This window comes from Annulohypoxylon truncatum (genome assembly GCF_022578515.1).
Source record: "Annulohypoxylon truncatum strain CBS 140777 unplaced genomic scaffold F4807scaffold_5, whole genome shotgun sequence".
Classification (NCBI taxonomy): domain Eukaryota; kingdom Fungi; phylum Ascomycota; class Sordariomycetes; order Xylariales; family Hypoxylaceae; genus Annulohypoxylon; species Annulohypoxylon truncatum.
The window spans coordinates 1,170,898-1,192,384 of record NW_025953791.1 but is presented as its reverse complement, the minus strand read 5'-3'; the positions used below and the strand labels follow the sequence as shown (position 1 = coordinate 1,192,384).

The 21,487-nt window shown below is 45.9% G+C and overlaps 2 protein-coding genes across 2 annotated transcripts; both read left to right on the top strand.

Annotated features, from left to right (window-relative positions):
• Positions 1 to 9,218: 9,218 nt before the first annotated feature.
• F4807DRAFT_313419 (DNA binding regulatory protein AmdX) lies at positions 9,219 to 13,582 on the top strand. The gene is made up of 4 exons (XM_047995095.1): positions 9,219 to 9,702; positions 9,916 to 13,290; positions 13,349 to 13,512; positions 13,569 to 13,582. Exons 1-3 carry the CDS (start codon positions 9,642 to 9,644, stop codon positions 13,432 to 13,434), a joined length of 3,522 nt encoding a protein of 1,173 aa, XP_047857712.1. The 5' UTR covers positions 9,219 to 9,641; the 3' UTR covers positions 13,435 to 13,512; positions 13,569 to 13,582.
• Positions 13,583 to 20,566: 6,984 nt separating this feature from the next.
• On the top strand, positions 20,567 to 20,902 carry F4807DRAFT_457278 (uncharacterized protein; the record flags this gene model as incomplete). The annotated part of the gene is made up of 2 exons (XM_048001015.1): positions 20,567 to 20,674; positions 20,735 to 20,902. 2 exons carry the CDS (start codon positions 20,567 to 20,569, stop codon positions 20,900 to 20,902), a joined length of 276 nt encoding a protein of 91 aa, XP_047857711.1.
• Between the last annotated feature and the right edge of the window lie 585 nt (positions 20,903 to 21,487).

Sequence of the window (21,487 nt, the reverse complement as noted above, 5' to 3'; positions counted from 1 at the left end):
AATCGCCAGCGAAGTGACATGTTCGTGCTCATAGAACCCGTAGGATCTTATTATGGAAATATCCATATCCGTCCCTTAAGGTCTTGACCAAAAGAGACATCCGGCAGGAGATGTCACTTGTTTCAAGGCATCCGGCTGTATTAGTGATATCTTCCGTCACTCTCACAGCTAAGGGTCCTCCAAGTGGTGTGACTAGTATTCATCTATAAAGTGGGCTTCCGGATCTCTCCATATGAACCCAAACACGGCGCACGATCATCGGGCCCGAGGCACACCGGTCTGCGAGTTTCAGCCACCATAAGCAGCCCTATATCATGCACGCCATCCGTCCAATGGGGCTCGTGGGTTGCTGCCGGCTGTACCCATTCGGCAGCGGGCGCTTATTATTTAACTCAGTCTCACTATAGTAGCAGATCCTTGATTTACATAGCGCTGCAAAGGAAAGATGACATCGGTAGGAACGCGCATATGTCTCAGATAAGACGCTGGCGCCAGCCTACCCGGATATGTCATTTGCGTCTTCCGCCTACCTACCTACGTAAGACACGACACCCAAAGCCGGATATATATCAGCGGTGTGCAAGCCCAGACACGCGGCGGCGTCCCAACCGCGTCTAAGATATCCACGAGAAAAGATTGCGTCGCCTCTCGTCCGACGATCCCTTGGCTTTAGGATTCAACGGCGTCTCGGGTCCCGGAAGCGGGACACCAGCATGACTTACCTACCTACCCGACACCTACGTATTGTAACTTGTCTCTCAATGAGCGAATTGGCAATGGCGATCATCACCCACAACGACATTCTAGAACCCTTCTTTAGGCAACGTAGCTGAAACATAGGCAAACGACGGCGTCCCTCGACACCGGCGGCCCATTCGCTCGTCCCGACGCGCCGGCCAGGACGCCGTCGCCGCTAGCACGAGCCCCGTCGCGCCGTCTAGGCAGGGATGTGCCCCCATGCGGGCATCTTGGGGACGGCTTGCGAAAAAAAAAATAGCAGCCTCGGGCCGCGTCGGGGCGAGCGCCAGCGTAAAGCAAAGCAGGGCTTGCGTGGTCCTGAAGCCCACCTCTCCCGCGTACCTAGGTAGGTAGCTTGGCCACGCGCGAAAGCTGGGAAAGGCAAAGGATCGGTGGGGGGGTTTTTGGCCGAGCTAAGGACGCGCGATTGCGGTTGCGATTGGGAATGATGATTCCGCACGCCGCGAGGTTAGATGTGTGGTGAGGTAAGGTAAGGTAAGTAAGCAGTCTCGTGTCTCGGTTTGGCGACTAGTTCAGAGACGTTTTAGCGCAGCCGACGAGTTGCCTAAACGATCGCTTGTTGCTAGCTAGCGTGAGTTGGTTGGACGTTGTAGATATAAAAATTCGTTGTTACGTTTTCGGCCGCGGCATGCCCGTCCACTCAACCTCGCAAACTACCGGCTTCCGCCGCCGATGAAAAGCGTGACTTGGGCGGAGCTACCGGATTGGGGTTAGGTAAGACGTCGTCACCTTGTTACACGGTCGAGTTACGAGATAGCTTAGGTCTGTAGTGTAGTTGAGGCAAGTACGTACACACGAGCATGGCCATAGCTGCGAAGTTCCGCCGCCGTGGCGATCAGTTTTCGGGGAAAAGCGTTAGCTAGCGCGAGGCGTTGCGTGGGTTGCGCGGCCGAGATCCCAAATGCAGGTAGCCGGAGAAGGAAGAACGCGGTGGATCTCCCAGGTGCGCTGTCGATCGAAAATCAGGGTCTTTAACCCCGAAAGCAGACGGGCCATTTTCTTAGTTGTTGGAAAAGGCCTCTCGTAATTGGCTCCCTGGGGGCTTGAATAGATCCAACGGAGAACTAAGCAAGAGGCAGATAGGGGGGGTGTGGACTGCCGGATTGTGGTTCCGATGGTATTCTGATGATACGGGAGCGATCGAAGCGGGTGCCGAGCTTGGCGACTAGATTATATGGATTAGGGATACATACGGAGATGCGAGACCGTGGATCTTCTTTTTCTTATGATATTAGATAACGTGCTCGGAATACGTTTTTATATACTGATTTACCATGCCACGTTGTTCGTGCCGCGGGTGTAGCTACGGTTGGGGGCGGATAGGGCGAGCAGTTGGAATCAACTTGGTAATACGAGAAGGCAAAAGATGGGGCTGCGTCACGGTAGTAGACGGGTCCTTGCTGATGAGGCGCGGAAGTGGTGTGAAGGCCGACGGAGTTATAGGTTGAAGGTTATACGCAGATGCAATAAATGTGGCGATGTCATGCTCATCTATTACATACATACTGCTTTGCCACGGATGGTATCTACAGACGTTTCTACCTGCGTACCATCCCCTTGGGCTTTGTCCGTTCGAGTCGAAATGACTAAGGTTATACGACAACGGGGGAACGATATGATGCTGGGTTGGCAATATACAACCCAGCTGGCTAGCAACATTGGTCCGCAATTGGAAATTGGAAGAGTTGAACAAGGACCCATCAGCAAGGCTTCATGTGAAGTTGCTCTGCTTCGGGCATTTGACCATCTACTATATCGACGCAATAATGCTTAATTGGTAGGCTATGACGAAATGTCGTTGTGGGAAATGTTACATGTTAGAGTCGATTGCATTCTGCAATGCGACGCTTGCTGCTCCCACGTCCTCTGTCCCTTCGAGATGTGACCAGCGAACTGCCTGATGCCATCTCTACCCAAGGCACGCGGGCTGCGGGTAAGGCATCGTTATGGTATGTGATCTGCACATCGGTGAAAAAAATTCCCATGACTTGCAGTAGAGCGGATGCCCACTGGGCGGGTCCGAGATTATTATTAGTCCAGCCGTCCTGGTTGACTCTGCATTTGACTCTGCATGGGGTTTAGTCCATAATAGTTGACCACCGGTTCTGGACACGGCATAGAACGGCTTGCATTGTGGCCCAAAGATTGCGACCGCGAACTGCAGGATGACAAAATAATCCCACACGAGCGGCTCCATGAATCTTAGGGCTATAGTGGTCTAGAAAACGTCTTCTAACAATAGATGAAGAATCTAAGACCTTAAGTATATGCCCACCTACACTGGGGCCGTCGATACGCTAGTCGACGGCTCCGCTTGGTCTGACAATGGTTGCCGAATGTGATTCCGTCCGACGAGCCCGTAAGCACTGGGTACCTACTGTTCCTCTGTTTCATCCCGATGGCCTGGACCACTAGCTCGTGGGACTGCTGGCTGAAGAAGTCCGGACTGGTTGTTCTAACTATCGTGGATTGAAGGTAGGATAGCGTATTTTAATAATACGTGACTAATGGATAGGTACTAGTCGACATCGTTGGATAGCTTTCAGGCACGGATAATGGGGGCGACGTCATGGGACTAACGGACTTAAAACGAGCGAACTTACAATAGGTTGGTATAGCTAAGATGCTGGGCTCAATCTGGCACTCATTCCATTCATCAATCAGCCATTGGTTAACAAGATGAGTTTCATTTGTCGAAGGAATTGAAGAGGATCGACCTTTTCCAATTCTGGTCATCCCCGAAAAAGTACTTACACTATGAACGGGAATAAGTATGTACCGTCGATACGCAGCTCTTGGAAGTGATCGGCATATCTTAGAAAGGTATCCCACCCTTGTTCTCCCTGTCTAGCCCTGCACATAACGGACAACGGTGCGCCATCTACTTGTGGAAAACCTGGGGAAGACCAGGGTAAGCTCATCGATGTGAACCTCGGAAGGTGAGGCGCTTTGCTCTTGTAGGAGTAGTGTATGTATCAGAACTTGGTAGCCAATATTAGGAAACCAACAGTATGCGTATTAGTAGGCGGTCGTGTTCTGACTTATTAGCATCTCAGACTAAGTAGTAGCCCGGCGCGCTGGTATAGATGATGGACGTCGTATGGATGTCGTTTAAAATAGACGACAATGCATATTTTTTGGGATGCTGTCTGAAGTAACTTCATTCACCACTTAGACAAGAACGTTGGGATGGAAGACTATATCAGATCAACCTTCAGCCCGACTTTAGGTCAAGCTAATGCCAACTTTTTGGGAGGCTGGACAGAAGCTTCAATGCCCATTGGTGTATTTCTTTAGCTTTGAGTTTAACGTCAAGATACCAAGAAGAGTCGTAAGCATCCTGACTGACATAACTCAATGTGGCCTACGGACAATAGCAGCTCATGCCTTGTGCAACCCTGGAACGCTGTCCACCTGACAATTCACACTTTTCATCTCTCTATTTCAGGTATAAAGCGGGTTGGTTAGTACCGAAGCTCGAAGCGCAGCAGAAGACTCGCACTGGCTGTCGGAGCTCACTCGAAAGGGTAGCAGCAAAAACCTAGATCAAGGTGCTATGCGGTAGAACGGGTTTTATTAGCTTCCTAGTGGCCCAGACTGCTCCATCTATTGAAGCGATTGTCTGGGCGCTGATCCGACCCCGAAGAGGATTTTGGAGAAATTTGGGGTTCTGGGGGAAGGGCGACTTCTGCATCGTCTTTTCCCCAGATGCCGAAGCACCGGGAGGTAACCTCTCCGCGATATGCGTGAAGGTGGACGCGTGCCGATTGGGAGCCCTACATATGGCAGTGGATAGTGGCCGACATCGACTATACCGATGTTCCATTGATGCTTCTGAACGGTTGCAAAAAGCGCCGCAGGGTCCTTCGTGTACTGCATATCTATCCCTTCGGCTACGCCCGATATTAGCAATATACATACATATAGGTATGCACTAGGTAGATATTTGGAGAAATCCATGTCGAGCAAGGCCAGCCTCAAGTTGAGCCGATACACTTAGTAGAGCTAGTAGTTAGGTATAATAAATTCACCACCTTCTTTGTAAAACATGTATACTGTGCATTATTGGATGAAGGCCACGACATAGCGCTGAAAAATATTACGTAGCTGGAGGATCTGGGCATAAGCGGAAATGATACACCTGACAGATCATCCAACTAGCTTCTAACGCCATCTCACACGCATAGGTTTAAAATTGATATCGGATTCTTGCGGTGTGAGATGGTGCCAAGGTGAATAATCAAGGTGAAGCAGATCACCCAAGGGTTTGATTCGTCAATTGTCCGGAGAGGAATTGACCCCTGCTATCCGAGACCCTTGGAGGACAGGAAAGCTCCTATAATAATGATTGCATAATAGCCGATTACCTACCTGGCAGCCTGGGTATGGAAGTAAATGCTGGAGTTGTGTCGTCCCTGGGCTTGATAGGTGATGATATGATAGAACGACCTTGTTCAATCCATCGATCCGCTTGACAGAAAGCATCGGCGTGACGAAAAGAGATTGAGATTGAGACCTTAACGAACTGAACGAAACGATATCGTTTAATGCAACGGTAGTCGGGGGCCAATTCCGGTCGAGGTCACTTCGGTTCGTGTTTTCTTCATACATAAAATGCATATTTCGGATGTTCGCCTAGGTACCTGGTTAAAGCTGATTCTCACGAGACCATCGTAGTCTCAGTTCCGGGGAGGGTGGATCTTGCTCAAGTGTTGGGTTCACCGTACCTATTGATGTCGTACGCTGCGTCTCTTCGTCTTGATATATGGAACGAAAAGCGCTATGTCTTGCTTTTCGATAATCAAACCGGTGTTCTAGAAATAATCCTCGTATGTGAGGGAGGCGTCATGCTATGTATGTAGGCAGTTATGTAAAAGGAACTAATGGTACGAACGGTGGGTTCGTTCGTACCCTCGTTCTACCCCTGTTTCGATAAATCTTGGCTGAGGCGACATGGCCAACGGGCGAACATTGCGCCATAATATCGAACTGCGTGGCATGCAGGGTTACTTTTTTAAGCCGTTGATACCCCAAACGTGCTCTTTAGGAACCTATCGCTGCCCTAGCTGGTTCGGCTAACCGAACCCGAGAAGCCCGAGATCTTTACTTTCTTTCTGGGTACGGCGGCAGACCACACAAAGAGGCATGAAATTAGAAGGGTTCTTCTGGGATATTTGGTCCGATATAAAGAGATATTCTCTTGACTGTCGAAGTTTAGACGCAACGCACAAGGTGTGAGTGTTAATAATACCATAATAATTAAAGCCCGAGAAAAAGGGATCAGGCTATGTGGTCCCCATCAAGGGCGACCATAGATTTCTTGGCTTGTCAAATCAGCCAATCCGAGGTATTTGATTTGCTTCCGCAGTTACATAGTAGCTGTCGCTGCGGAAGGCAAAATCGTGGTTGTGCATCCGGAGGCTAGATTGACCTAGATGGAAGGTAGCTTTCATCATTGGCTCGAGAAATGAGTGGAAGTCCCGTCAAGTGATCCCTAGATAAGAAAAGGATTGCATTATACGTGGCTAGTGTTGAGAAGCGTATGTCCTTATGAGGGAATGGGTACCTACTCGACCAAGTAGACTCCCTATACATACATCTTTGTGTGTCATGCCACGTTTTCTCTACCAACGAGAACAGGCTGTTCTAGGTTGTTCATTGACGGGTTTGCTAAGTCGCACAAAAACGTATCTATCCGTCGAGCCCATACCTTATGCCGTATTTTTGGGAGAGCGACGATCAGTATTGGCGGAATATATTACTAGGCACAGCCATAACACCGTGAAGCTAAAGTTCTAAGGCTTAATAAATCCATGTTGGCGGAGTTTACAATGTTTCAGGAAGGATGTTGGAAATATTCTAGGCCTCGCGAGGTGAAAATGTAATCGGCATACTTCTAGATTAGTTGAAGAAGCTTGACTTATCTGCAGGTAAGACTGGTCATGTAGGTAAGACTTCTCATATATTCGATTCAGGGACCAATTCGTAAACATATCCGTCGATATTTCGAGTGAGCGAAGAAATGGATTCTGTGTATTAGTACATAGGTAGCTAATAGCAAGCTGCAAGCTGCGATCTTCGGCGGCTACAGCGCGCTGTGAAGACCCGTATATTAGGTGGATCCGGATATAAACTGTGTACTTGAATACCTACCACACACATGTAGTTAACCTAGATAGGTACGGATTAGCAGTAGCCTGCGTCTTCTTAGCTTGGCCTGTCATTTTTAGTCTATCGCATAAAAGGGGGTCCTTGTTTCGAGAAGCAAACCTCGTCATCAAGGAACTGGTAACGGTAACAAGATATATCTATATCCTCGCAATACTTGTTTGTCATAATTACCTATGAGACGAAGAAAGGCTCGCATGAACACTTAGAGTATGTGTATGTTCCATATAAATCGTATGAGATACGAAGGCTTAAAGGCAAGCCACTCCTCGTCATCCACTTGAGCGGATTGAATGATTTGTCGTCTCCTTGGATCCGAGACAAACTTCCTCTTTGGTTCATCACTACGGGAGTAGATGAATCCTAGATTACCATCGTTAACGCGACGTTATATATATCCGGAGAGGGCTATTGGCCTGGACGGAACCCCTGGCGGCGAACGTATAACAATAGTGTGTACTACGTAATTTGTGCTATATGCGCGTGTGTTGCGTGTGGTGTGAAGCTCTAGGGGCATGCAACATAGATGATAAAGATGCCTTTCTGTGGGAATGGCCATGGATGCTTAGCTGGATACGTCTAAGCGCGGGATACGTAGTCATAGTGTAGAAGACGGACCCGATATTAGCCAATGACAAGACGTTCGTAAGACTCTAACGCTTGACGCAAGGCGGCCGGGATCGCAAAATTCGATCGACTCATCCGGCGCCGTCGATGGTGATAGTGCATATACTACATACATACACATACATGTACGTACTGTATGTCTTCTAAAATGTAGGAATTCGATTGGGTAAAGGGGACCATGGTGCAGATATAGGGAAGACCGGACTGGTCGAGGCAAGAGGCGATGATGTGCCTGCAGGCCGCTAACAGACCGAAGAGAACCATCAGATTCGCCAGCCAGTTAGCTAGCCTAGGGAAGTTGACGAGTTGTGTCGAAGCTAACCTGCCCCTCGGTCCCCTTCCAGCCCCTCCAAGGGTCTCTTTCGCGGCGCGATGGCTGTTGGAGCCTTGGGAGGCTTGATTTCAAACCAGAGCAGATCCAAATCGGTTACCAAGGTCCATTTCGCCGAATTCGCTCCGTGGGCAGGCCTGTGGAACAGGTAACTCCCTGAAGATCATCTCATTGGTAGGCAAAGAGGCTGACACCAAGTAAGAACGGCAAAGACCACCGTAAATACGTTTGATACCTAAGCGAATATTTAAACGGGTGATTTAGTCCTGTGATAACATATATTACGAGAAGCGATAAAGCAACTCGAGCAATGAGGGTAATATCCGAGAATTGATGATTGGTACTGTTTGATAGGCAAACGACCGCCCCCGGTGGTTGAGAAGAAGAACGTTGGTAAAATGTGAGAACCGGACATTGAATGCAACCCGGCCTGGTGAATCAAATTGAAAGGCAAGAGAAAGGTAAGATCTATGAAGTGACTCCCTGTCAAACGTTATGGATAGCTATTACTTGGAATCGATGTATAATATACATCATTTAGATTTGCATCTTGTGACCAGAATCCACTCTCAACTGTGGATTTGGCTCCGGCGGTTCTTCCCTTATAAGCCAATCAGACTATATGTAGGCGTACAAACCCCTGTACGTGGATCCCTTGTCAGTGAGTAAGATGCCCTGAAACTAACGGGCTGCCCTTGCGCAAGATCAGCCCATACGCAATCGCCTAAACGAAGTTATAGATACATGGTTTAGTGGTACTTGCCTGGTAATACAAGCAATTTTAGCCATATCAAATGACCTGCTAAGTTGATTTCACAGCCCACTACCAACCTTAACCTGTCCTTCTCTGCCTCTATGCCTGCCCTGAAAAGTGAGATGAAATCACACTGTGGCAATGGTCCGTCGTAATTGCCTTCAAGTAACTTAAACCCAACCCAATGAATGACCCGGTCCTGTTCTACCCGGTTTGGTTTTTTAAGGCTCTTTTATTCTGCCTTTTGGAAGTTATTTTCCTTTAGCTACTTTTTACCTGACAAATTCAATTCGTCAAATTTGCTTTATCTATTTTTCCGACCTTTATAACCTCCATCACGTAGTTCGCCGTCTGACCGCTGGTTCAGATATTTCCAATTGGGATAACATAATTCTTTATCTTACCTACAAGCCTACATGTAGTGCCCAGGCAGTTGAAACCGTCGTTGAATTGTACGTAGGTACCTAGGTATACTAGGTACACTACTACCTACCCACGTACCTACCTACACAGTACGGCAATAGTACTGTACAATGTACCGAGGGGTTATTTGATAATCGATACGAAAAGGTCCAAGCTCTTCTAGCTCTGTCGAAGCTCTGACGCTCTGCCCCTCCAAAGGAATCTGAGGTATCCGCCTAACCTTGGAAACCTACCCACTACTGTGCGCCTAACCACCCACGTCCTAGCCAATCCACCTGTCTAATTCCTTCCAAGCGTCTTCTCCCACTCCAAAATCTCCCCACCACACGCAACGCAGAGGCGCAAAAACACTTTCAACCACAATCAATCAACGGTTCTAATCGCTCGCTGCCTTTTCCTCCCACTTACCTACGCCCAACCCTCGATTTCCGCCCGCCGTTGAATTTATCTTAGGGAATAGGGAAATATCTACAAACTGCTTGCTTCCAATTCCGCGACCTTCAAGAGTTCGACGGTAGTCGACGGTTGGATTTCCTCCCCCCCTTCATCTCTTCCGCTTCTCCCACTTCTCAATCAGTCATGTCCAACCCATCGCCGCCCGCTGCAGTCTCAGGGAACAATGCTGGCAACGATGACTCCGGTATGGCTCCTAAACATCCCCTCCAAGCCCTCCAAGAAAGCTTTCCGATTGCCCCTCCATGTCCCCCATCCGTATTATCCTATCTAGCCTCGGCGACCGTCAGCTACGCCGACATCAATTCGTTAATATTAACCGCTTGAACTATTTTGCCTTCGAACCACCACGAATGTGACCAATTTGACTCGTTTAACTGACTTTGACTGATATGTAAAGCCTCTTCCATTACGGTGAACACCACCGCCACTGCTACCGCTCCCGCGCCGTTTCCTCCGCCCAAGACCGACAAGCCTCGTCCTCACGTCTGTGCTACTTGTCAACGCTCATTTGCCCGATTGGAACATCTGAAACGCCACGAACGTTCCCACACCAAGGAGAAACCATTCGAGTGCCCTGAATGCACGCGATGCTTTGCTCGACGAGACTTACTCCTGCGCCACCAGCAGAAGCTTCACCAGACCACGACGCCCTCGTCGCGGCCCAGGAACCGCCGCGAAAGTACTAGCAGCACTGCCACTGCTCAGAGCCGAGCTCGAAAGAATAGTGTTGCTAGTACAAATGCTTCCGCCCAAGCCGCCGCGGCGAATGCCTCCATGAGGCCTCGCGCAAACACAATTAGCCATGTTGACGGAAATCACATGCATATGATTGCTGCTGCTAATGCTCAGGTCGCCAGAAATCAGCAGCATCATATGCCTCCCACCCACAGCCGGCACCAGAGCCTCGTAGGACTACCATTGCACAATATGGACAACGGCTTTGCCGGCATGTCTTCCGTAATGGGCCATAGAGGTATGAGCCATGGTCTCCCGAAACTGGAGACTCACAGCATCAACAACATGGATTTCAACGCCGGGTTGCGGACCGCGCCTCCTCTTCCTTTCCAACCGGAGTATGATTTCGAGGGGTTGCTATTCGGTCAGCCTGGTTCGACTATTAATCCAAACGCGCTTCACTATACCGAATCTCCACATTCAATGTCGTTGGATCCTACGTCCCCCTTTGGCAATGGAATGACGGACATGTCTACTCCCAGCCAGCATATAGATGATAGCTTTGACTGGCTTACGGGGTTCGAGCATCAGATGTCATTCAACAATCCGGGCGAGAATGCTGTTGACGGCTCGTCCCCTTCCGCGATGAGCACCACCAGTCAGAGTGGTATCAGCGACGTGATGCTTGATGGTTCTAACCCTACAGCCGTGACGACCGCATCTAGCTCTATGTGGCAACCGGCATTGATGGGTCCTCCTCAGATGACGAACCCCTTTTCCATGGAAATGAGCGGGACCGTGTTTCCGGACCTTTTGAATGGAGCACCAGTGTCTCCTCAGCCGTCATCTCAGAAGAATATGAGCGACATCTATTTCTCGACACCACCTCCATCTATGAGTTCGCTTAGCCCATCGGTAATGCCTGGCTTGACTACGCATGGCATGAATCAATCGATGAACTTCGGCCCTGGTCCGGAGACGCCCACCTCTATCGGTGGTGGCCATCAGTCGCACTCCCCCGTCTCGACCATTACCGACACTACACGGAATGCAATTATCGCTGCGTTGTCCCAATGTTCCCCATTTGGCGGCCGTAAATATTCATTCACATCACCCACCTCGCCTATGTCTCCACAGTTCTCTAGTACCCCAGACAACTCCCCCGACAACATAAAGAACTTACCAAGCACTCAGGATCTACAACGATACGTCTCAGGCTACTTCCGTTATTTCCATCCTCACCTTCCCTTCTTACATATTCCTACCCTGTCATTTGATACCCCGTCCAATTCAGGCAATGGACGACCGAATATTGTTGGTGGAAGTGGATGCCTCGTCCTTTCAATGGCAGCCATCGGTGCTTTGTATGAGATGGATCGTAGCCAGTCTAGAGAGCTATTTGAGATGGCTAAGAAGATGATCCAGTTATATCTGGAGGAGCGAAGGAAAGCTGACATGCGAAAGGCTGATTTCAGGCGCACTCCGTCGTCTGACCAGGGATCCCAAGGGCCGGAATCTTCCATCCACACGCCACTGTGGTTAGTCCAGGCGATGCTTTTGAATGTTGTGTATGGGCATAATTGCGGTGACAAGATTGCGAGTGATATCGCTTCGACTCACTCTGCCGCCCTTGTCAGCCTTGCCCAAGCTGCCGGCCTGCTTCGACCAGTGAAAATGGATGCGGCGGAGATTCGAGAAATTCAAATGAATGACGGTGAAGGAAATTGGAACGGTGGACTTAAGGCTGAATCCGAAGAACAGGCTGAGTGGTTGAGGTGGAAAACGATGGAGGAGCGAAAGCGCACTCTCTACGTCATCTTCATTCTCTCGAGCCTCTTGGTGACCGCCTATAATCACACTCCAGCACTGACAAATTCCGAAATAGTCCTAGATCTACCTAGCGATGAAGAGTTCTTCGCAGCCGAAAGTGCCGCGTCTTTCCAGTTGAAGGGTGGTGTGCGGGCTGCTGGACACAACCGAACAACTTTCCACGAGGCTCTGAGTGAATTGCTTCGTACTAACGAGAAGCAACAGAAGTTAGCATTCGGCAACGGGCAGCAGCAATTAGGTCCAGGAGTTCAGATTAATGACATCCCACCGAGTGAGCTCAAACCTAGCACTCTTGGCTGCTTGGTTTTGATCAACGCGCTCCACAATTACATATGGGAAACGCGGCAACGTCACCACAACAAGATGTGGACAAACGAAGAAACCGAGAAGATGCACCGTCATATTGAACCAGCACTCAAAGCGTGGCAATCGGCGTGGGCGAGCAACCCACACCACAGCCTAGAACGTCCGAATCCATTTGGCATGGGCCCTTTATCAGCTGATGCTATTCCCTTGCTCGACCTAGCTTACATCCGGTTATTTGTCAATATGTCCCGGACTAAAGAGAAGTTTTGGCAGCGAGACTGGGATGGCTTAGCCGATGAGCTCTCCCGCGGAACTGAGATTGTCCAACACGCGGAGCATTCTCCGTCTTCGAACGCGGAATCTACGACAGACCCATCCGACGCCTCCGCCACAAGTTCAATTTTCATCGATTCGCCTCCAACGCAATCGTCATCCCCCGAATTTTCCGCTGTCAAGTTCCCGCTATCCGCACAGTCGCAGGCGCAAGGTTCAAACAGTCGAACTATAACCAGACGGGAGAAACACCTTCGCAAGGCTGCTTTTTACGCTGCAGACTCTCTCTCCATGTCTGACAAGCTAGGCGTGACCTTTGCTGAATTTAACAGCCGGGAACTTCCAGTGCAGTCCGCAATGTGCTCCTTTGATTGTGCACAAGTCCTTGCTGAATGGGTTGCCACGCTTCAGGATCGCGTTGGGAGATACCTTGGTGTCCTCGGCAAGGACGATGTTGACATGGGAGGAGTCCCTGCGATCATGCTCCTTGAGGACGAGGATGTTAAACTCATTCACAAGATTCAGGAGCTCCTAGCTACTGCCGAGATGAAGATGAATATGGACATCGTAAGCGGCAATGTCAATGGTGGTATTGATTCTCGCATCCAGATGGATAGTCATGGCGGATATGCGGCCAAGATCTTGAGGGTCACGGCGTATATGCTTGATAAATCCGCCATATGGCCAGGTAAGCCATCCATGCTGAGCTGACTGAACCAATCCGAGACTTACTGATCGTTCTCTAGTGCTTCACCTGATGGCCCACTGCCTCGAGAGTCATGCTAATTTCATGGCATCACGAGCCGATAAGTCGATCCTTGCTAGTGAGTAAGCAACTATAGCAAGGTTAAATCTCCATAATCGCCATTCGCCAGGGTCGGATCTTTTAGACGCGAAGATTTATATCGACGTCGGCGTCCTTCGAGCCCCATTAGCCTCCGCGAGATGCTTACCTAAGTAATATAGATATGACGCATCTACAAGGGCACAAATCTACGGATAACTTAACATTCCAATTCTAATTCAGTCCTATGTTATGATGGTTCGGAAAATTCCGAAGAATTGCCAAAGATGTTCGACCAAACATCCAACATAGGCGCAGAGCGGATTAATCCTACTAGGCTTAATCGCTCCTTGTACATATCTGTAACACTCGCAGCAGCTATCCCGATATGTCGATACAACCTTTCAAAAAGGGAAAGATTCCCGATGATACATGAATGTTCAAAAACGGAAAAGAAATAAATAGGCGCCAGTTACTTCCACTCGACGCCACATACACCCCCAATTACACCGCAGTCTTGATGCCGGTGGAATCTATGCAATCACGATATTACGGAATGTCACATGATAATTACGCTCGAGACGATACCTAACGCCTCCATGGGTCAAAGTTCACGTTGGTGATAAGTCGCTGAATCAAAAGAGGTTGATAAGGCGCCGGAAAAGGGGTAGAAAATGGGTGGATTTCATTCAGAACTGTCGGCCCTCGGGGCGTTTGTGGTCGTCATACGCTCGGCCATCTCAAGTCGCTTATTGATAGTTTATGGTTTCATCCGAATCTATATCCAAATATAGATGACTCATAGGATGTGCTCCAGTCACTGGGAAGGGTTATTTAGGGATTATCAAGGAAATTTATAAAATCGTCGTGTATATGATGGAATACATGGGTCCTGTCTTAGCTAGCGCAACTGAGGGTTGATAGTTTGCTGTTAGCGAGGGTGTTGACGGTCTTCTGGAGTTGTAAGGTAGCAAAGGCGTGCCATTATCGAGCTCGCGTTACCTGTGCTATACTGTGTCTTACAACTCTGACGTTCATGATTTTCGATATCTCATCGACTTCTCCTACGTATTAGGGCGGTTACGAAAGCGGCAGGACCTTATTTATGTACCGTGTACTGGGGCTGAATGTATTCCTTCGGCTCTTTGGGATGCACGCACATGCAGTCGCCGGATTTGGTGTAAGGGTGTATTTAGGTATAGGTATATATCGGAACGACATGTGTATTCAAAGCGATGTTTTATTATGTTGGCCATCCCGGCCTCGTGCTTTGCAACGTTATGATATTGCAAGACGATGATGCAAGTCGCATGTTTCACGGTAATAGTGCGCGTGTGGTGAGTGGATGATTAGACGCATGTTTCCATGAAGGAGAAAATTAACACAACAATACTTTAAGGACCGATCTTAAGCAGTAGGCCAAGTTAAGTTGGAGTTACCGTACTTGCGCACTTATACCCTAAACAGTACTGAGTGAACATAGATACCCTGAGGTACAGCTTACTAAGCGGCGTACCCCTTTAATTTCTCAGGGGTAAAGAAGGGGTGAACGGGTCAAAGAAAAGTAGTAAAGAGAAAACACATAAGACTAAATACTACTTCTTATTTACACGCTGTGAACCGAGTCACTTCCCGTTTCTACTCAAATGCATGTTCGAATAGGAAAGCCCATTCCCCTAGACGGTGATTAACGATTTTCACATCATGGCTTAGAAAGTTTTATACGGTCGCTGAGGTAGACAGATAAACTACAGATTTCCTATTTAAAGCTGAATTGTAGAAATAAAGTAAGGCTTCTACTAGCAGCGGGATCATTTCTGTATGAAGCATCGCTGTGTACAATCCTTGTTAAACGTACTTGTCGGATCTAGGAGAAAGTTGTGGCGGTTTGATCTGGCCATCTTTGAAGTAGCATGACTTTCCTCTTGTATAGTCATATTAGTAGCGAGAAGTTGAATAGTAACACGGAAGATACCTCTGGGAGTATCTGTAAATCCAAACGAAGTTGGTGGAGGCCAAAGGTTCTCAGTAGCTGCGGCTTAGGGATGGATAGATCATACTTAGTGGTAGGTACCTAGATATCTGAACTCTTATAGATATCCCCAGAAAACCGTATTAGTCTTTATATTATCTTGTGTCGCTTCTCGTACAGATACCTCTGACAAGAACTCGGAGTTTCCTAGCTCCAATATATCTTTGATAGTCGAAGGGTAAAGCACGAAGGTGGTGAAAACCTACCTACGTACAGATTCTTTGAGGATACTCAGGTACCCCGATAGCGACAGATATGCTTTGACTACTTGTTGATGAGTCAGCAATTCAGGCACCAAGGCAGAACCAGCTTAACAGCACTGGTTAGAACGTCTTGGATTAAAATTATGATTAAGGTACCTAGATACTTCACTGTAACTGTGTAGTCAACTTTGACTCTCAAATATAAAAATCGATAGGCCAATCAAAATTGGATCCCAGGCTAATACGTAAAAGCCTGGCTTATGATTGGTTGAAAATAGATAAGCTACTCCCTTTTGGATAAGTTCTGCACAGTACGTACCTACTCAAAACAACTGGTGATTATGTAAGGTCTTTGACGTCGGGATAGAGGACAGGTACTTGAACGTCTTTTCAAAAGAATCAGTATTCAGGTATCCGGTTATGCGCTGATTTCAACTAATGGAGGGTATCTACCTGCTAGTTATTTAGAACCTGACACCTAACCGACAAAAGTTCTTTTCTCCTACCACTTCCATTTCTTCAACCCAACTCAACGAAGTTCCCTCCGCCTCTTGTCACTATTCCGTATCATCTACTAATTTCCTACTATTTCTGTATCACCACTCACCTCTCGGCCTTTGTGTCATTTTTATCTGCCGATCCACTCTCTTTCATTTCGTTCTCATAATTCTTTTCCATTTTGCATTTTCCCCCACACAATCAATATCTCAATTCTCAATGGCCTTCCCCAGCTATGGTAAGCTTTTCCCCATAGCCTACTACTCTCATTGCACACATTCATTCATTCATCTTCTACTTTACTTCCTTTCCTCACCATCTTCCTTATAATCATCCGCAATACTTCTACTATTCAATTCTTAGCCACACTACAACTTATTCCAACACATTCGTCATCCACCATACAATCATACAACACATCTACTTTTAACCGGTTTTACCGTCAATCCCATACAACCTTTCTATAACCATGATAGCCTGTCGCTTTTAGAATTCCTTCCTCTTGGAAATTGCTAGCATTTGCTCGACGTCAGCTGACCACATTTATAATATAAAGTAACTCTAGCCTAGAGGTTAACAATATTGACTTCTATCAACTCCTATATCGACCCTTTTGCACCTCATCGTGGACGTGTACTAGTGTACTCTAGGCTTTATCTTCCTGTTTATGCCGGGGTCCCTGGACACCCTCCCGCTAGGGGGAGAGAAAGCACCGCTATGGGCGTAACTGTCGACAACCATTGGTACGGACCAGTCCGCATACGGCGAGTGTAATCAAACCCTTTACTCTCCCCCTTCCTTCCCCACCACTCCGTCATCGCTAGCATACTTTACGAGATAAACTCCAGTCATAGTAATAACGGGAACTGTCCATTGGGGCGTGTGGATAAGTTCGCGGAGTGTTTCGGCACTTGGATGTCCCTGGACCTCCTGAAAGCCTCGTCGCCCCACATCCCAGCGGTACCGTGAGGCCGATGGGGAGAGAGCGTGGCTCGAGATCCATTTCCTGGCACGAGTGTGTTGCCTCCTGGCCAGTTGAGGCCTGCTTGCAGCCCCGGGTTCGAGAAGATTGGTTGTTCGCTGGGTGGTATATCTGCGGGACTCCCATTGTATGTCCTTATCGAGCTGGAGCTGGGAGCTCCTACCTTGGCGAGGGTCAAATATCCTTGGAGAGAAAACCCCTCCCGAAACCGAACCCGCTGGCCATCGAGGGAGACGTGGGAATTGGCGTGCGGCCTGGGATGTCGCCATGGGGCCCGGCATCTCGCGCTGCCTGGTGTGTTAGTGATCGTAGTGGTCCCCTTTCCCTTGCCCTGGGGCGTGCCTTGCGTTTTTCCTTCATACTACTCTCTTTTTCGATCCCTCTATTCTTTTTCTCTGCAGTCATGTATTCAGTTATGTTTCCTAATTACCCCCTTCCCAGAGGTTTTTCCCCTATTAGGGTTTTTTTCCTCCGTCATGTTTTTCTTTTGTCTTTCCTTTGTTTTGTTTTCCATTACCGTCTTCAATTAATTGGAGAGGCAAAGGAGAATCTATGATTCCCTCCCTTCTGCCTTGGTTCATGTACCACAAGCACTCAACATCTAATGATACTATTATTAGGTAAGCGGCCGTATTACTCTCTTTCCATGCTATAATCGACCAGGTTAATAACATCAGGTAAACCAATATCAGACAACTTAAGTCACGATGACTTCACTACTTGTTGCCGATTGAAATCTTTCGTCTTACTTCTACAGGCCTCACGTCGCGACGTATGATATTAGTGGGGGCATTTCAGGGGATCATGTGCCACAATGATGACTGAATCCAGCCGGATGATACTACTAGTATATAAGCGGCAAAATGCATCTATTTACTTACGATACAAGAACCAACGATTAAGTCTAACAAATCATTTGAATAGGCATGTCTTAGTACATATTAGAGTTTATCTACGTTGTACTACTCTTTGATCTCAGTGGAGCATGCCTTCCTACTAATCGAGGTGTATACTGGTGGCACAGTTAGTTTAGGTATATTGCAACCTTACACGAGCTGACCACTTTACACCGCCAGTCAGGCTACTCAGCTCTTCCCTTACAGCTATGATCCGAAAAGCCTTGAATGGACATAGGTTGATATCACCATGGAACAGCGCTCATAATTTCTCCCCGCTCTTATTGGTTACTTCCAGGGACGTAGATTGTGTTGAAGCTGTACTTTCACAGCGATGAATATCCCTTCCGAGCAATCATTTAAACCAACATGCACTTAGGTAAATGGTCAATAACAACTGCGCACAACACTAGTTGAAGCTTCAAACTGAAGTCGGCCGCGATATATTGTGCTAAGCTGACGTCTTTATTCGACCAGGAAAACTTCATATATCATTCGATGCTTTGGGTTAAGAGGCAGAGATTGGCAATGAATCCATATATATCATATCAATGTCTAAGTCAAGATAGAATGCAACCGTCAGCGATCTGATCCTGCGGCTTAGCGTACGTTTGTTTCACCAACGAAACAAGGGGTACTACCTAACCTACCTACTTATTTGGCATTATGATACCACTATATCATACGGTAGCCACTCGTGACATTGTGATTGTACTTTTAAACTACACTAAGAACTTCAGTTGCAGCTTCAATGATATTGTTTGATACGCACAGCCGATAGCAACATCTAATATAATATTAATATCCATACAGATTAATATCATTGCTACGTGGCATATCTTTCGAAAACATCTTCTTTAAATTACTCCTCTTATTCGAATAACCGAGATACCATTTTACGTTAGACAATGGTATTAGATCGAATCCGTATAACGTTATTTGTTGATTTGTAACATACTTACATTACCGGGAAGGGGGGGTATTTAAACATTATCATAATAAACCTTTTAATACTTTAACTTAATTATTACTTTTTATAATCCTTTTAAAGGATTAATAGTTTAATTATTATAATTATTATATTAATATTATTATATAAGTTTATAATTTTATTTTAATTAATAATGTTTTAAAATAATTATTATAATTATAATATTATTAAATTATAATTATTATTTATTTTAATAATTATATTAAAGCTTAAAAATTTTATTATAATATGTTAAAACTTATTATTATATTAATTAAAAAGTTTAAAAATTAATTTAATTTTTTTAAATAAACTTTATATATTAAATTTTTAAAGTTTATATTTAATAATTTTATAATTTAATAATAATTTAAATGTTTAAATAATTATAAAAAAAAAACTAACTTTTTAATTATAATTTACATTATAAATATTATTTTAAAACCTTAAATTTAATTATTTATAATAAGTTTTTTTTTTTTTTTTTTTTTCTTTTCTTTTTTTAAACTTAATAATAATTATTAAACTTAATAAAGTTATTTAATTAACATTATATTAAATCTATAATTGTTATAATTAAAAGTGATATTATCTTTAAAATAGTTATTTCCTTTTAAATAATTCTAATATAAGGGATATAATTGCCTTAAAGGGTAATAATATTTACACCAACAACCAATTAAGTCCAAATGGCTTAATTATAAACGCGCAGGCTGACATTATGTTCACCCCTAGAGACTATTACTATAATAATAACCAAATACCCCCCTCACCCAGTAGTATACCTATGTTAAGGCATCGGGAAAAAGCCAACTATATCAAATGGAATCCGCAATACAGCATAATATCAGTGGTATATACTACATCCTTAGCGAGTAGTGTCTGTAGAAAGGTTTTAAAGTTTTTAATGTAAATGTGCCCCTGACGGGAAGACATTCATAGCTGTTCAAAATCCGGTTGTCGTAATTGCCAGTGTATTCTACTTATCTGTTAGTATGTTATATCTAGTAAAACCTTTCTGTGGTCAATCGCAACTTTGGGAGATACAACGACCTGGATGAACCCTGCATTCTCTCAGATGTCTAGAACTTTACCTCTTCAGGATACGACTGAATCGTCACATTTGTGCAATAGTCTCATGGTAGACATTTTAACTGTTCAGTCACTGGCCTTTGTCGAATTTGACAATATATCGACAAACTATTTAGCCAGTCGATGCTAGAAGAAATATATTCATATGTATTTGGCCTCGTGTGACTACGGTGATTAGATATTGCCATTGAGGTCATATCATGGCATATTGAGTAAGCTTACTGGCAAGGCTCACGCGTTGGTTACACATTAAATACATGTTGGGGAGACAAATGAAATAGGCATGATTCGAAGAAGGTCTCAATCATGCTTCTAACATATTCTGGCCCAAAAGAAGTAAATTCGGCAGATATATAAACCTTGAGTGATCGCACTCTTCAAGCCTAGAAATCTCCATCCCAAGACCGTTCAACTCCAAACACCATCATACAAGCAACAGTATCAAATACATCTACCTACGATATCCAAAATAAAATCCCCAATTCTTACCTATTCAAAACCACAACCATGCGTTTCACTCTTAGCTCCGTCCTTATCGCCCTCGCCGTCGTCTCGGCGGTTGCTTCACCTACAGGAAATGAGGTCGACAAGCGTAGCACCGCTACCAAACCCGGCGTAGGTATCCTGCTCACCCCAATGTCATATTAATGATTACTGACGAGTTTCCATACTTAGAGATGCAATGGCACCTCATGCCAAGTGGGCCTTTACAACCTCGCGTGCAGGTCGGGCTCATGCACTGGGCCTGGTGGTGGCGATGGCGCTCATTGCACCATTGTTGACTACGAGAATGGCTCAAACGAGGCGTTCTGCCCCGGCTGCAGCAACCCCAGTTTGTGCTAAACTAGGGCTTCGAACGTTGAATGGTATAGTTGGAAGGGGTAAGATGATGTATTATCTGGAAACCCGTGATACATAGCGGGTGGAACAACTATCAGTGGAGTCGGTCATTATATATTGGTGGGAGAATGTACCATGGCTATATGTCGCTCGTTTTAGCTAAAAGTGATAGCTATAAGTTGATTTTTTTTTTTTAGATTTCTACATAGGAATTTATATGCATATTATCACTAGTTTACACTAGAGTGCTACGATAATAAGGCCGTCGGAGATTTCTGAACCAGAATACCTTAGTAACATGATGATTTATAATATCTAAACAATTTCAATTTCTAAAAAGGAAGTATTTGGGAGCAGGAAGCAAGAAAGGCAGATAGTTCAGATACAAACCTGCTTAAAATGTGCAATATGAGAAATAGGGGGTAAAAATGGCGCTGCCGCTTTTTTTTTATCTTGGAGGTTTACTCGTATGTAGGATTAATGTGGCGAGTGAAATCTATTGACGACGACTTGTATTGAAGTCTTGTATCCATAGGCAAACGTGGTTGGTGACTACCTACCTGAGAAAGCATATAAATCAAAATTAAA